Raw genomic sequence first — 14,858 nt, forward strand, 5'->3', positions numbered from 1 at the left:
TAGCTCAGGAGGTAGAGCAGCTGGCTGGGGATTGCAACGTCACCGGTTCAATCCCGGCTTCTGGAGTTTACCAAAGTGTCCTAGAACAAGACACTGAACCCCAAAATCGCTCACGTATGGTACCTAGTATTGTCACCTCACAGTAAGAAGGTATCTGGGTCTTTCTGTGTGGAGTTTTCCGGTTCGCAAGGGTTTCACCTATAAAGAACCCAATACGCAGATCGCTAATGCTGTCCATCCCTGGCGACCTGGGATGGATGTCAGGATGGGTTAAGAGCAGGAGAGAAGTTTCATTGGTGGATGGTGTTTGTGTTTCGCCACCTACACTGTGTGATGCGCCCCCTATCACTGCGTGACAAATGATTGTGTGATGAAAGATTTGATTGCAGGCTGACCTCGAATGGATGTCAGGATGGGTTAAGAGCAGGAGAGAAGTTTCATTGGTGGATGGTGTTTGTGTTTCGCCACCTACACCGTGTGATGCGCCCCCTATCACTGCGTGACAAATGATTGTGTGATGAAAGATTTGATTGCAGGCTGCCTCTGTGAGCGAGGGAGTTCTGAATTGTCACAGGCTACTAGCTATTAGTAATTTGTGTTGTATGACTGCAGCCCGCCATTATGATTAGGCTGTTTCTGATGAGCGAGGGAGTTGGGAGAAGGCCACTATATTGGCTATTTAGTTGTGGTTGTATTCCTGTCGGTGCACTAACGAGGGTTACGCAACATTTGTTATTATCTCGGGCCCGATTGTGTTCCATCCATTCATCTGCAATGCGGTGAGGAGTTTCACTCAGGCCAGAATTTCCCAAGCCAACCCATCAGCCACTTTCTGTATCTGCCACTGGTTAGATAGGTTAGCTAGGACAATGTAGTGATATTGTTTACTGTAAGATTAGTTAGGTATGCATGTGTGGAGTGGTCTCGGGGAGGAGCTAGGTCACACGATATATGAAGGGGCGTGGCTAGGAGCTGATCTAGAGATCATTGAGTCCAGCTGGAGGAACAGCTTGAGGACACATTGTGGTGAACGCTGAAGAAAGCAACTAGAGACCTCTGGATACAGAAGATTGTCTATGGACCTTTCCCAAACTCTTGTTGAACCATTGTACACCTGTTTTTAACCTGAACGGACTAAACTGAGATACACAGATAGGGAGCCAGCCCAGACGCCTACGAGGAACCGCGCCTCAGATTCCTGCAGGGACCGTCGCAACGGTCCTCCGGTGAGCGCCTCCAACCACGGTCCCCTAGCCAGGGTTAGCTGCACACACGACAGGAGACAGGTAGGTTTCCACTTCCATGGCCTACTAGTGTACGGTAGGGCTGTATATCATCTTGGATTTCGCGATACCATACGCATCACGATACACAGGTCACGATTCGATACGTATCACGATACAGAGGTCACGATACAATACGATACGATACGATACGTATTGCGATACACACATCATTTACTGAAAGATTTTAAGTGTTCAAGACTGAAAACTGAATGGCTCAAATGCACTATATAGATAACTCAAACTCAATAAATGGACAGAGAGCTAGCTAATAAATATTTTACATTTGATATCCATGCTTTTTAAACTGTCAACATTGTAGTATTTATGGTTTTTCAAAATTATTTATATGTATGCTTTTTTAACTTAATATTGTAGAATATGCTTTTTAAACTGGATTTAAAAATTGTAATCTTTTTTTTTTTTTTACAATTTTACAGCGCCCGGCTGTATCGATACTCCGGGCTGAAAGATCGATACAGTATCGCGAGACTACGTACCGCGATGCATCGTTGTATCGATACAATCCTACAGCCCTAGTGTACGGGCTAACAGTTAGCAGATTATACCACTACACTAGGCCTTAGATAGAGTAGGTTGAGCCATAGGTTAGTGATGTAGAGTAACAGAAAGGTAGAGAAAGAGGGAGAGAGAGAAATAGAGAGAGAGGGGGAGAAATAGAGAGGGAGAGAGAGAAACAGAGAGAGAGGGAGAGAAGTGGAGAAGGAGAGCAGCAGAGTGACAGAGATGTGTAGCTCAGCGCCAGAGGCCTGCTAAACAACAGCTGGGTCCATTAAACACACCGGCAGAGTGAGCGTGTGTGTGTGCGCGCGTATGTCTGTGTGAGGAGCAGCACCACTGCTGATCAGACCAGAGCAGTAACAGTACAGCCCTCCATACAGACACATTAACTGACAAAGCAACAAGCAGAGCCACGAGAGAACACGTTTTCATAGAAAAATCTCCACCTGTCCCAACTTCAACCCCCCCCCCCCCCCCCGTCTCCCAGGTAGATAATTATGATGCCCCCCCCCCCCCCCCCCCGGAAGATTGGCACTCTGGCACGCAGACAGAGCTGGCATTGGCACTACCAAAAACATTTTAACAGAGTGCCCCACTCCCACCACTGAGAGACACGGGTAGAGAGAGAGAGAGACACACACACACACACACACACACACACACAGAAACACATACAGACACACACACACATCCACACAAACATTCAAACACACACACAGAAATAAACAAGAGACATAACTTCCATTCCTAATGGATCTAATAAATAGGGTCAGTGGCAGTGATACCCTCTCTAAGACCCTATTGCACACACACACGCACACATATGCACACACACGAACGCGCATGCACGCACACACACACACACACACACACACACACACAAAGTGCTAAGCAATGCAAAAATCAATACAGGCCACGTCAGTGAATACCCTGTTTGGTGTAAAGGGAAGCTTGTATATACTGGTATGTACCGCTGGTCTCCTCCTGGAGGAGAGGAGAGGAGGAGAGAAAAGAGGAGGGAATAGAGAATAGGAGAGTAGGGGAGAGGAGGAGGAGAGCGAAGGAGCGGAGAGTGGAGGATTGTCCGACAGGGAGAATGCGTCAATGCCAGCTACCTCACAGATGGAACCTGGCTTTGATGTCTGAAACGTTGCCAGATTTTGGCATAGGTGCTGTTAAAGTCGCACTGAAACGGACATTTGAGATCATCTAACTTCCGTAGTTTGACGTATTTCCGACGCAAACAAGCTAAGAGGGTGGGACATATGTTTAGAGGAATTTGATTGGAACATTGACAAGGGGACGAGTTTTAAGAACTTTAGAGAGATTCGATAGAAGGATAGCGTTGATTGACGGATGGATATCGTGAGATTATTGGCCTAAAATCGAAGGTACCTGTTGTCGTCATTGCACGTGACCTACCGTTTTCCAGGAAGTAAGAAATTATATACTTTGATATAAGATTACAACAAAAGTAGAATTTTGTATTTTTTTTTGGCATACATCGTTGAATAGGTGAACACTATGACCAATTATGTGAACCAAAATGGGACAGAATGCTTTTTTCATTTCAGTGCGACTTTAAGGACAAGAAGAGCCGGTCGGCACGAGGACACTTCAGCGCCATTCGTCCCCTGGTCAGGAACACACCCCGCCCGGACCACCTTTGACACAGCGAGCCTCGGGCTATCTGTGCTGGAGATCACTGTCAGGAACACACACACACACACGTGTCGTGCACACAGCCGGAAACACACGCACACATGCCTGCGGTGCCCACGCACGCATGCACACAGACATATGCACGACACACACACACACACACCACACACACACACACACACAATTTACATTCAGGGTAGCACCTGCCGTCCCTCACCCGGCCTATAAAAAGGTAGCCCTCGCCGCGGGCGTTTTGAGCTCCCAGCATGCACCAGTGAACTGACGGGTGTCGTGCCGTCATGGTGTCACACACAACCCTGATGGTCAGATCACAACCTTCACATGACCTTCTGTCAGACAGTACACTGGCAACCAATCCTCACACAGGGGGTGTGTCACTGTGTGTGTGTGTGTGTGTGTGTGTGTGTGTGTGTGTGTGTGTGTGTGTGTGTGTGTGTGTGTGTGTGTGTGTGTGTGTGTATGTGTAAGCAGATATATGGTAGAATGTATGTCAATGAAAAAAAAGTGCCTGTGTGTAAGTACTGTATGTGCTAAGGGAGAGAGAGAGGCATAAAGAGATTACTTTTGTGTAAGTGTGTGTGTGTGTGTGTGTGTGTGTGTGTGTGTGTGTGTGTGTGTGTGTGTGTGTGTGAGCAGGTATGTGGTAGAATGGGTGTGTGTAAATTTCAAAAAGAGAGGGTTAATTCGTAGCAATATGCAGCCATATTGTTCAGTCTGGGGTGCGGATGTGGAAGTGCCCGTTGACTTCAATGTTAAAAGTTTGCTGTAAAAACGTTTGGAAATACATGGAGGTGAATGCAGCTGACGGCTCACTATGGCTCATTCACCTCCATGTATTTCCAAACGCGAAAAACAACGGCAGTGAAAAACAATCTGGTAATGTCGGGAGTCTGGTAATGATGAGTTTGTAACCCCGATAGTGTATTCAGCCTGTTATTTTAACTATTTTGGTTCTTGAAGTGGTGTTTTTACAGCGAACTTTTAACATTGAAGGCAACGGGCACTTCCACATCCGCACCCCTAATTACATCAGACTGACCAATATGGCAGCTGAGGTGAATAAGGCGAATACAGAGAGGTTTGAAAATGAGTGAATCCTGCTAAAACCTCTCCATACTCCCACAGGTACTCAGCTTCAACCTGATGTCCGCTCCAAAGAGACACAGCTGTCACCTTCACCATCATCCATCACTTCTCTCTCCCTCTCTCTCTCTCCCTCTCTCTCTCTCCCACTCTCTCTCTCCCTCTGTCTCTCCCTCTCTCTCTCTCTCCCTCTCCCTCTCTCTCCCTCTCCCTCCCTCTCTCTTCCTCTCTCACCACAGTGTCCCTGTGAGAACGTGACCACAGATAATCAGCTTTCGATGCTGCACTACTGTACGCGGAGGGCTGAAACTGCCCTGACACGGCCACACACACACACACACACACACACACACACACACACACACACACACACACACACACACACACACACCTCCCTGGCCCTGCCATTCTCTGAAGGAAGAGGAGGAGGAGGGGAGAAAGGTAGAACAGAAAAAAGGGCTGGAGATAGAGGAGAGATGACTAGAACTAGACATGTGGATGCAACATATAGTACAGTCATTCAAAACAGCCGGGGGTTTGTTCCTGCTCTCAGAGTCCTCTACCCGTCTCGTATCTAACGGTCTCATGTTGGATTATTCTGTAATCCCACTGCCAAATTACCCACCCATCCTCTGCTGTACAACTCTCTCAGTGACAGAGGACGACAGAGATTAGGATTAGACATTCTAAATAGATATTAATATAAAACCTTACAAAACAGAAGTGTTTAAGCAGGCCAGGCATGTTTTATCATGCTATTGTATGTTTCAGTAGTTATGGGGTTGAAAAACAAGAGACTCGTCCCGAATTGAGATTGAAACTCTAAACTCTCTGATACTAGTACCAGGATCAGTCTGGACTAGGCTGGTCTGTGTGTGTAATTCTACAGTACCAGTCTGGATTAGGTATGCTGGGTGTGTGATCAGACTGAACTAGGTCTGTGATTCTACAGAACCAGTCTGCACTAGGCAGGTCTGGATGTGTGATTCTATAATATCAGTCTGGACTAGGTCTGTGATTCTACAGTGCCAGTCTGGACTAGGCAGGTCTGGAGGTGTGATTCTACAGACCCAGTCTGGACTAGGCAGGTCTGGATGTGTGATTCTACAGACCCAGGCTGGACTAGGCAGGTCTGGATGTTCGATTCTACAGACCCAGTCTGGACTAGGCAGGTCTGGATGTGTGATTCTACAGTGCCAGTCTGGACTAGGGAGGTCTGGATGTGTGATTCTACAGACCCAGTCTGGACTAGGCAGGTCTGGATGTGTGATTCTACAGACCCAGTCTGGACTAGGCAGGTCTGGATGTGTGATTCTACAGTGCCAGTCTGGACTAGGCAGGTCTGGATGTGTGATTCTACAGACCCAGTCTGGACTAGGCAGGTCTGGATGTGTGATTCTACAGACCCAGTCTGGACTAGGCAGGTCTGGATGTGTGATTCTACAGACCCAGTCTGGACTAGGCAGGTCTGGATGTGTGATTCTACAGTGCCAGTCTGGACTAGGCAGGTCTGGTGTGTGATTCTATAATACCAGCCTGGACTAGGCAGGTCTGGTGTGTGATTCTACAGACCCAGTCTGGACTAGGCAGGTCTGGATGTGTGATTCTACAGACCCAGTCTGGACTAGGCAGGTCTGGGTGTGTGATTCTATAATACCAGCCTGGACTAGGCAGGTCTGGATGTGTGATTCTATAATATCAGTCTGGACTAGGTCTGTGATTCTACAGTGCCAGTCTGGACTAGGTCTGTTCTACACTATTAGTCTGCACTAGGCAGGCCTGGGTGTGTGATGGTAAATGGTAAGTGGTAAATGGACTGCACTTTTATCCAAAGCGCTCTACAATGGCCTCACATTCACCCATTCACACACACGTTCATACACCAATGGCGGCAGCTGCCATGCAAGGTGTGATCAGTCTGGACTAGGTCTGTGATTCTACAGTGACAGTCTGGACCAGGAAGCCCCGGGTCTGTGATTGTCACACGGCATCTGTCACATTATGGCAGCTGCTCTTACAACCAGCACTTCTTAATTATAGTCAGGCCAACACAGCCAGAGGGGTCTGACATGGTATGAAAAGTCTATGAAGCTGCACATTTCTTTACGAGAACCATTTCTCATTTTGTTTATTCAGGGTTTTGGTTTATTACCTACGGTATGTTCATCAGCAATATTTCGTCCCCTCTAGGAAAAAAACATTACAGTGGAAATGGTTATACAAATTGAGCTGATAAAAAACCTTGATTGGATAGAAAACCTTCCTCTGTGGTCGGAGCTGAGGAGTGGGAGGAGCTGAGGGGGGGAGGGGCTGAGGAGGGAGAGGAGCAGAACAGGAGGAGGGGCTGAAGAGAGAGACTATTCCATATCGTTTTTTCCCCCTTGCAGCAATGCTATTCACATTTAGTGCCATTTGAAATTAGCTATTGATGTCTCATCACTACTGAACAATGAGTAGCCTAGAGTAGAAACCTCGTTTCCAGCACAAGAGGCAAGTGACTGTTGATGTTTACACAAGTTCATAATATGACTTCAAACCTGAGGTATATACTGAACCGTGATTTTTTGGTATTGTTACACCCCTAGCATCGAGTATCAAATCAGTATCGTTTCAGTTTCAAGTATCATTTCAGTATCGAGACACTAAATTGGTATTGGTATCGAAGTAAAAAAATTTGTATCATGACAACACTACTGGGGAGGGGGCGTAGCTGAGGAGGGGGCGGAGCTGAGGAGTGGGAGGAGCTGGGGATGGGCGGAGCTGAGGAGTGGGAGGGGCTGAGGAGGGGGAGGAGCTGAGGAGTGGGAGGGGCTGAGTAGGGGCAGAGCTGATGAGTGGGAGGAGCTGAGGAGGGGGAGGAGCTGAGGAGGGAGAGGGGCTGAGGAGTGGGAGGGGCTGAGGAGGGGCGGAGCTGAGGAGGGGGAGGGGCTGAGGAGGGGCGGAGCTGAGGAGTGGGAGGGGCTGAGGAGGGGGAGGAGCTGATGAGTGGGAGGGGATGAGGAGGGGCGGAGCTGAGGAGTGGGAGGGGCTGAGGAGGGGGAGGAGCTGATGAGTGGGAGGGGATGAGTAGGGGCAGAGCTGAGGAGTGGGAGGGGCTGAAGAGTGGGAGGGGCTGAGGAGGGGGCGGAGCTGAGGAGGGGGAGGGGCTGAGGAGCGGGGCTGTTACTCTTCGTAGAGACAGTAATGTTAACGATTAACACGACTGGACAAGCAGCTTCATGAACAGCCCTAACACCTGGTTAGACTTTAGCACACACAGGGCCTGATCTACTAAAGGTTTGCACGTATAAAAACGTGTGCAAATGCCTTGGTACCCGCAAAGAAATATGCAAGGTGATCTATGAACGTGTGCAAGGGGGATTGCGCCGCAAATTAACACTCGCTATCCAATTAGTACGTTTGGCCGAAATGAACATGTAATAAGGGGCGTGCGTCCCCTAGCGTGCAAAATATGGGAGGAGAAAATGCAAATACATAATTGTAGCACGCGCACTGTGACTTATCAAGCCTGAAAGCAAATTGAGTGGTGCCGTTTGCGTTTGCAATTTAGTACCTTGGAAGGGTAGGTAGGCCTACTATTTGGCTCCGTGCAATTGCGCGCGCACACACATGGCGGCCGAAGACAAAGGAGGCGAGCACGCCGAGAACGGGTGTTCTCCATCCGTGTGACAATGTTGGGGATGTCAGAGGAGAGGATAATCCAAACATATCGCTTATCTAGCAATTCCATTCTGGAGCTATTAGATGAATTAAGGGCTGATTTGGAGCCAGTCACAAGAAGAAGTCATGCCATACCTGCAATAACCAAACTTCTGGCTACTCTCCATTTTCTCGCAACTGGTTCATTCCAGCGTACAGTAGCTCTCGGTGCTGGGATTTCCCAAAACAGTTTCTCACCTGTGCTTTCCCAAGTACTGGATGTCATGTTGCGCAGGATTGGCCAGTATATAACGTTTCCCCGTACCCAGGACGCACTGATCGAAACCAAGCAAGGCTTTTACGCGGTAGCTGATTTCCCCAGAGTCTATACAATTACAGTTTACTATGTGCTCTTTATTTTGTATTAATTTATTCATTTTAAATTAGCCTAATAATTTTCCCACACAGGAGATCTGGGTTATTTCCAGTGTGTCGTGTGGATCTATAAAGTTACCGCCGAGCCAAGCTCTCATGCTAAAGGGAATAATTGTAGGCCTATTCTTTTTATGTTTGTGCGCTGCAGTAGGCTTAACTATTTCGTTTTGCAAAACTTTTTATTCGTCAGGCTTCACATAGTCAACGGTAGGCCTTTTTAACTTCGGTTTTTTACCCCAGGTGTCGGTCGGGATAAATGAATGTGTGTGTGTGTGAGAGCCGAGGGAGGGGGGAATCCAGTCTCATATAGACCAATGTTTTCCTGATGTGTTTCGTTTTAGGTTCGGTTAATGTTTAGTCGGTTAACCTGGCCCCTCAAACAGAACCAAAGCATTTCAGTTCATATTTCATGTTCCTTTTAGGTGATATCGTGTATCCATCCCTTCCTCTTGACTCCAGCTCGTCCACCAAAACCTCTAATTCGGTCGCGTCAAATTTACTTCTGCGTTTGCGCTCCTCTTCCATTGTGCAACTGTGGGATACAACACGCAAAAGCCCTCATTTAAATAGTGTTCTTCACACTTTTGCACCTGTTGCCATTCATGCAATTACCTTTATAGATCACCCGCAAAACTCATTCCAGCTACACGTGCAATCTGAAGGACTGCACACACAATTTTGCGCTCTTTATTTGGGATCTTAGTAGATCAGGCCCACAGTCTCACCCTCACCTGCCTTTAGATGCAAAGGCGCACACACTCACACACACTCGCTCTTCACAGTGAGCTGTTTACTCTTCTTGTTAACGGCACACATGAAAGCCTGCGCTAATTGGAGAGAGACTATTTGTCGGCCAATTAGCGAGTCTTGATGGAGTCATCCATGATCAAAGTCAAACTATTGTTAGATTGTCTGGGCTGTAAACAGGAGACTGTTTACACATCATAGACCCTGGCTGGGGCGTGTATGAGGAGAGAGAGGATGGATGGAGATACGGAGGTAGGGAGGGAGGGAGGGAGGGAGGGGTGGAGTATTGCAGAGGAGGGAAGGTTGAGAGGATGAAGAGGGAGTAAAGATGATGTAACAATCGAGAGAGAGAACGAGAGAGAGTGGTCCATATAGAAGTTAGAACACATAAAACATCTCCTCTTACATGATTATATTAATTGTATTACTGTTTGATTCATGATCAAAATGTACTCTCTGTCATATCAGCATTCGTAATTCCATCTGTTGTCCCTTTATTGTGAGCCGCTTTGGCTACACTGTTTAACATGCACGCCAATAAAGCACGCTGATTCAAATTGAACTGAATTTAATTGACAGAAAGAGAAAAAGAGAGAGAGAGGCTGTAGAGGCTCTGAGACAGAGAAGATGAGACATAGAGAGAGAGAAAGAACGAGAGACTGAGACACAGATGAGAAGTAGTGTGTGAGAGAGAGAGAGAGAGAGAGAGACTGAGACAGATGAGAAGTAGTGTGAGAGAGAGAGAGAGAGAGAGAGGAGAGAGACTGAGACAGAGAAGATGAGAAGTAGAGTGTGAGAGAAAGGGAGAGAGGGGAAGAGAGAGACTGAGACAGAAGATAAGTAGAGGTAGAGAAAGAGAGAGAGAGAGAGAGAGGAAGAGAGAGACTGAGACAAGATAAGTAGAGGTAGAGAGAGAGAGAGAGAGAGGAAGAGAGAGACTGAGACAGAAGATAAGTAGAGGTAGAGAGAGAGAGGAAGAGAGAGACTGAGACAGAAGATAAGTAGAGGTAGAGAGAGAGAGGAAGAGAGAGACTGAGACAGAAGATGAGAAGTAGAGGTAGAGAGAGAGAGGAAGAGAGAGACAGAGAAGATGAGAAGTAGAGGTAGAGAGATAGAGAGAGAGGAAGAGAGAGACTGAGACAGAGAAGATGAGAATTAGAGTGTGAGAGAGAGGGAGAGAGGGGAAGAGAGAGACTGAGACAGAAGATGAGAAGTAGAGAGAGAGAGAGAGAGAGACTGAGACAGAAGATGAGAAGTAGAGGTAGAGAGGAAGAGAGACTGAGACAGAAGATGAGAAGTAGAGGTAGAGAGAGAGAGAGAGGAAGAGAGAGACTGAGACAGACGGAGAGGCTGAGAGGAGCCTCCCTGTTCAACATGCCCAATAATGAAACCCTGTTGGAGGACAGAGAGGTCGGAGGCCCCCCTGTGGTGGTGTGCTCTCACACACAGCCTATCAATAGATCTGAACAGAGGGGGGGGGGGTCCCACTCTACTCCTCTTCTCCGCTCCCCCCCTCTGTTCTCCTTCATCTCCTCCCCTCCACCGCGGCCACTAATGAAGACTGGATGTGCGGGAGACTTTCCTCTGAGGTGCGGTGGTCTTTAATGCCTGTTTGATGGGGGGGCGGTGGGGGGGGCGGTGGGAGATTTCGTTATCAGGGAACCCGGCTTTAACTCGGACACACGTTATTCTCTGTTTACCTCGCCGGGGTAATGGTGGTGATGCTATCAGCGTCAAAGTTAAACACACTTATGTCTCTGGCTGCTCCGTGCGTGTGTGTGTGTGTGTGTGTGTGTGTGTGTGTGTGTATGTGTGTGTATGTGTGTGTGTGTGCGTGCGCACGTGTGTGCTGTAGATCAGAGTGGTCTTTGCTCCCATCCATCCGTGCTTTATTCAATAGAAGGCCAGGATATTGACTGCCCCGGGGGCACTGAGCCTCTCTTCTTCCTACAGAGCCTCTTTCGATGGGAGGCTTTCCTGCCTGACAAAATACATTGTGCCTGTATTGACCTAGATTGTAAAACAGATTGGCTACCCTCCCATTAATGCATGCTAAGGCTGGTCTTCGTCCCACAACAAAAACACAGACACGGGGGGACCGCTTTATGAGAGACACCGAGACGGTATTTGACATATTTCACGAGGCGTCCGTGCGCCACGCGCGTCCTGTGGGGGTCCGTCCGCGCCCCCCGTCCGATCGGCACATCTCGGATCGTACCTTCGCGGGACGCGGTCGCCCTCCGTCGTCCGACCGCCAGGGAAGGGGACACGTGACCGCGAAGCGGATTGAAACCAGATGTCGGAAGGAGCGGGGTTTCGGCGGCGCCATTTGGAACTCAGCCCGAACTATCATGTGAACGCTTTGAGAGTTTTAGAGCTCAAACAACAGGCATCTCCTGTGGAGATTAAAGCTCTTCCTCTTGATGGCGCCCTGGCTCCCTTCAATCAAACCGCCTGGGGGAGTGGGGTTCAGAATCACTAGAAAGTCTGGCACCGCTAGACTACTGAATGGCCACCAATGACATGCCATTTTTTTATGGTTCCGGACCTGATTGCTGGCTTACAGAGACTTTCATTTGGAGTGAACACGTGAAAGTTAAGACTAACTGTTGCCAGAGCTGTGTGTGATGTTGAGAAGAGTAACAGTCGCTTTGGTTTCCATGCCAGGGAATCTACACACACACACACACACACACACACACACACACACACACACACACACACACACACATACACTCTCTCACTCTCGCTTTATTTCACAAACACACACACACCGAAAAATCCAATCTCACGTTCACTGAACACCAAAGCAAATACATCTGAGCGGCACAATATGCAACAGCTGCCAGTACAAAACATAGGGAGGAAAGTAAAAGTTTGGTGTGAAAGTTTGCCGTTCCACCACTTCACATACGCCTCAGCTGTCTGAGCTCTCAAACAGAGCTCTGCTTTGTCATGCCAAAGGTGAACTGCTTCTTCTCATCTCTCCAGCTGCGAAAAACGCTGTTTTTTTTGTAGCCCCCCCCCCCCACCTCCCCTTTTTCTCAGGTGTTCAGATCAACTTCCTCTATGGTTTTGCAGCAGTCAGATAAGCCTAGCAGCAGCAGCAGCAACGCAAACCTCCACCCGTCCACACCCCTGTCACCCCCTCCCTCCCGACGCGCCAGTTGCCTTTTCCTCACCAGCTCACCTAAAACTAGGCCTGCTTCTATCAGCAGGATGGGGAGATCCCACCAAATAATCAACAGACGGCCCGTGCAAATAATTACGTTTCTCCTCAGAAAATAAGTAGCAGCAACACGGCATTATCGACGGAGACGAGCCTGCGTGCCAGAAACACTGCACGCAGTGCGAATGAGAAACGGTAGGATTTCACAACGGGCCACCGGTGTGTGTGTGTCTCTCCGGGGGGGGGGGGGGCAGACCGCACGACGTGCCTCAGCCTAGCCAGCAGGCGGATGTAAAAGAGGGACTTACTTTGAGTACTCTTCGTTGTCTCGGTCGCACCTGGCGTCCTTGTGCCGCTCCCAGTCCTTGCCGTGTTTGCAGGTGGTCAGCAGGACGACGTCCTCGCCGTTGTGGATGTGGTAGAGCGCGTTCCTCGTCTCCGAGCCGATGCCCGTCAGGTAGCGCTTGCCCTTGAACACCAGCAGCCGCTTCCTGTCCGGCGGGACGTGGGTCAGCGCCAGGCGACCCTTGACCCCGCCCCGCAGCGGGTGGTCCTTGGAGAACAGGGGGATGGAGACGTCGAAGCCCGGCCGGAAGTTGTCCATGTCCACCGAGGCCTTGGCCAGCATCGCCTGGCCCAGGTCCAGACCCAGGTCCTCGGTGTAGTCCGGCCAGGTGCCGGAGTACAGGTTGAAGATCAGGTGGTTCCGGCCGTCGTTCCAGGTGGGCAGGCTCTGGATGCGCGCCCGCAGGTTCTGCGCGTACTGACCCGACAGCAGGTCCCGGTCCAGGGTGTCCAGCCCCAGGACGAACAGGCAGGCCCGGGCGGGGTCGGACGTGTGGAAGCGCGACTCGCGGATGGCGGCGAGGATCTTCCGGTAGCTGTCTGAGACCGCCTCCCCCTTGGGCACGGGGTAGGTGTACACCCCGAAGCCGGCCTGGCAGCGGCTGCGGTCGAAGCATGTCTCCATGCGGCAGCGCCGGCTCTTGTAGATGTTGTTGCGGCTCTCGCGTCGCTCGCGCGGCGAGGTGTGCTGGTGGCGGGGCAGGGGGCTGTCCTCGCCTCGCTCGCCCCCCTCCAGGTAGCTCTCCAGGGGACGGGGCCCGCTCCGGTCGGGCCAGCGCCGCCGGGGGGGTCTGGGCGGGCCCGGGGGGCCGTGGGGCTGGGCGGGGGGGTAGACGGGCTGCTGCTGGGGGGGGGCGCGGAGGTGCTGGTGGCGGTGCTGCTGGCTGGGCTGCGCTTGCTGCTGGAACTCCCCGATCTGCAGTCCCCACAGGTAGGCTAACAGGAGAAGACAGGCCCCTAGAGACACCAGCAGGTACCTTTTCTTGGCCTGCATGTGGGCGCGTTGGGCTGGGGGGAGACGGGAAGAGAGGCAGGGGGGATGGAGGCTGGGAGGGGTCCACACTCAGCCCACACAGAGGGCAGCCTTATCCACAACTAGGCATGATGGGAATTGAAGTCGCTGTGTGGACAGAATTAAAAAATTATTAAGTTTGATGGATTTGCCAGTATCATATCGACAGCCAAGAGATCAGACCGCGTAGTCTGCTTTCCAAGAACCATTTACCTTTCAATGACAGACACCTGTCGTAGCCCGGGGTAGCAGAAACTCCCAGAGTGAAGCGATGCCCTCCCCTCCGACTGAACCGTAGGAGCGCGGAATGTAAGCACAGCATCCTAAAGCGAGTCCCTCGCTCTCCAGCTACCAGGCAACCTGCATTAGTCCGAGCGGAGATTCAGCGGCGGAATAGTCGCAGCAATAGAAGCCGTTCGAGGCATCGGCGGTGAACTTCAACAGTGCGAGAATCCTTGGATCTGAAAAACATCATGATCCATCACGGTTACTTTTCAATATGACACGGCAACTTAATGTGTAGCCTATCTTCAGGGAGATCATCGGTTAAGATGAACCCAGACGACACGAGTCAATTTACCCCAAGGACCCCTCCCATCCTGGTGCGTCCGAATTCCATAAAAGTTTCCAAGTCCGCGCGGAATGTTTAAATCCGAATGAGTGAACCAAGACATGTAATTTCATACATCTCTTCTAGTTTCCACAGGCGAAACTCTGCTTGTGTCATTCCATTCGTTCAACTGCTCTGGCATCACGACTGATCGTCTCTTTCACCTCCCCTTTGCGTAAAGACACGATGTTAATAATCAAACTGGTCGATAATTAAATTATGCGATAGCCCAGGGCTATATGATCATCATACTGTAGCCTGTCTGTAAAGTTAATCGTGTCGGTGTCAGCGACACGCGCATCAACAGCCTCTCATCGCATGTTGTGCGAT

At 49.9% G+C, this 14,858-nt stretch overlaps 1 protein-coding gene across 1 annotated transcript in view; it reads right to left on the reverse strand.

Annotated features, from left to right (window-relative positions):
- Nucleotides 1-13,900, reverse strand: part of LOC311322155 (exostosin-1) — a gene marked incomplete at both ends in the record, with an annotated part of 164,917 nt that extends 151,017 nt beyond the window's left edge. The window contains one exon of the mRNA XM_084454192.1: nucleotides 12,870-13,900. Within this exon, the coding sequence (XP_084310318.1) occupies nucleotides 12,870-13,900 (1,031 nt within the window). The remainder of the gene's footprint in view (nucleotides 1-12,869) is intronic.
- Nucleotides 13,901-14,858: the final 958 nt, after the last annotated feature.

The sequence above is a fragment of the Borostomias antarcticus genome, assembly GCF_949987555.1.
Source record: "Borostomias antarcticus genome assembly, chromosome: 19".
Taxonomy (NCBI): Eukaryota; Metazoa; Chordata; class Actinopteri; order Stomiiformes; family Stomiidae; genus Borostomias; species Borostomias antarcticus.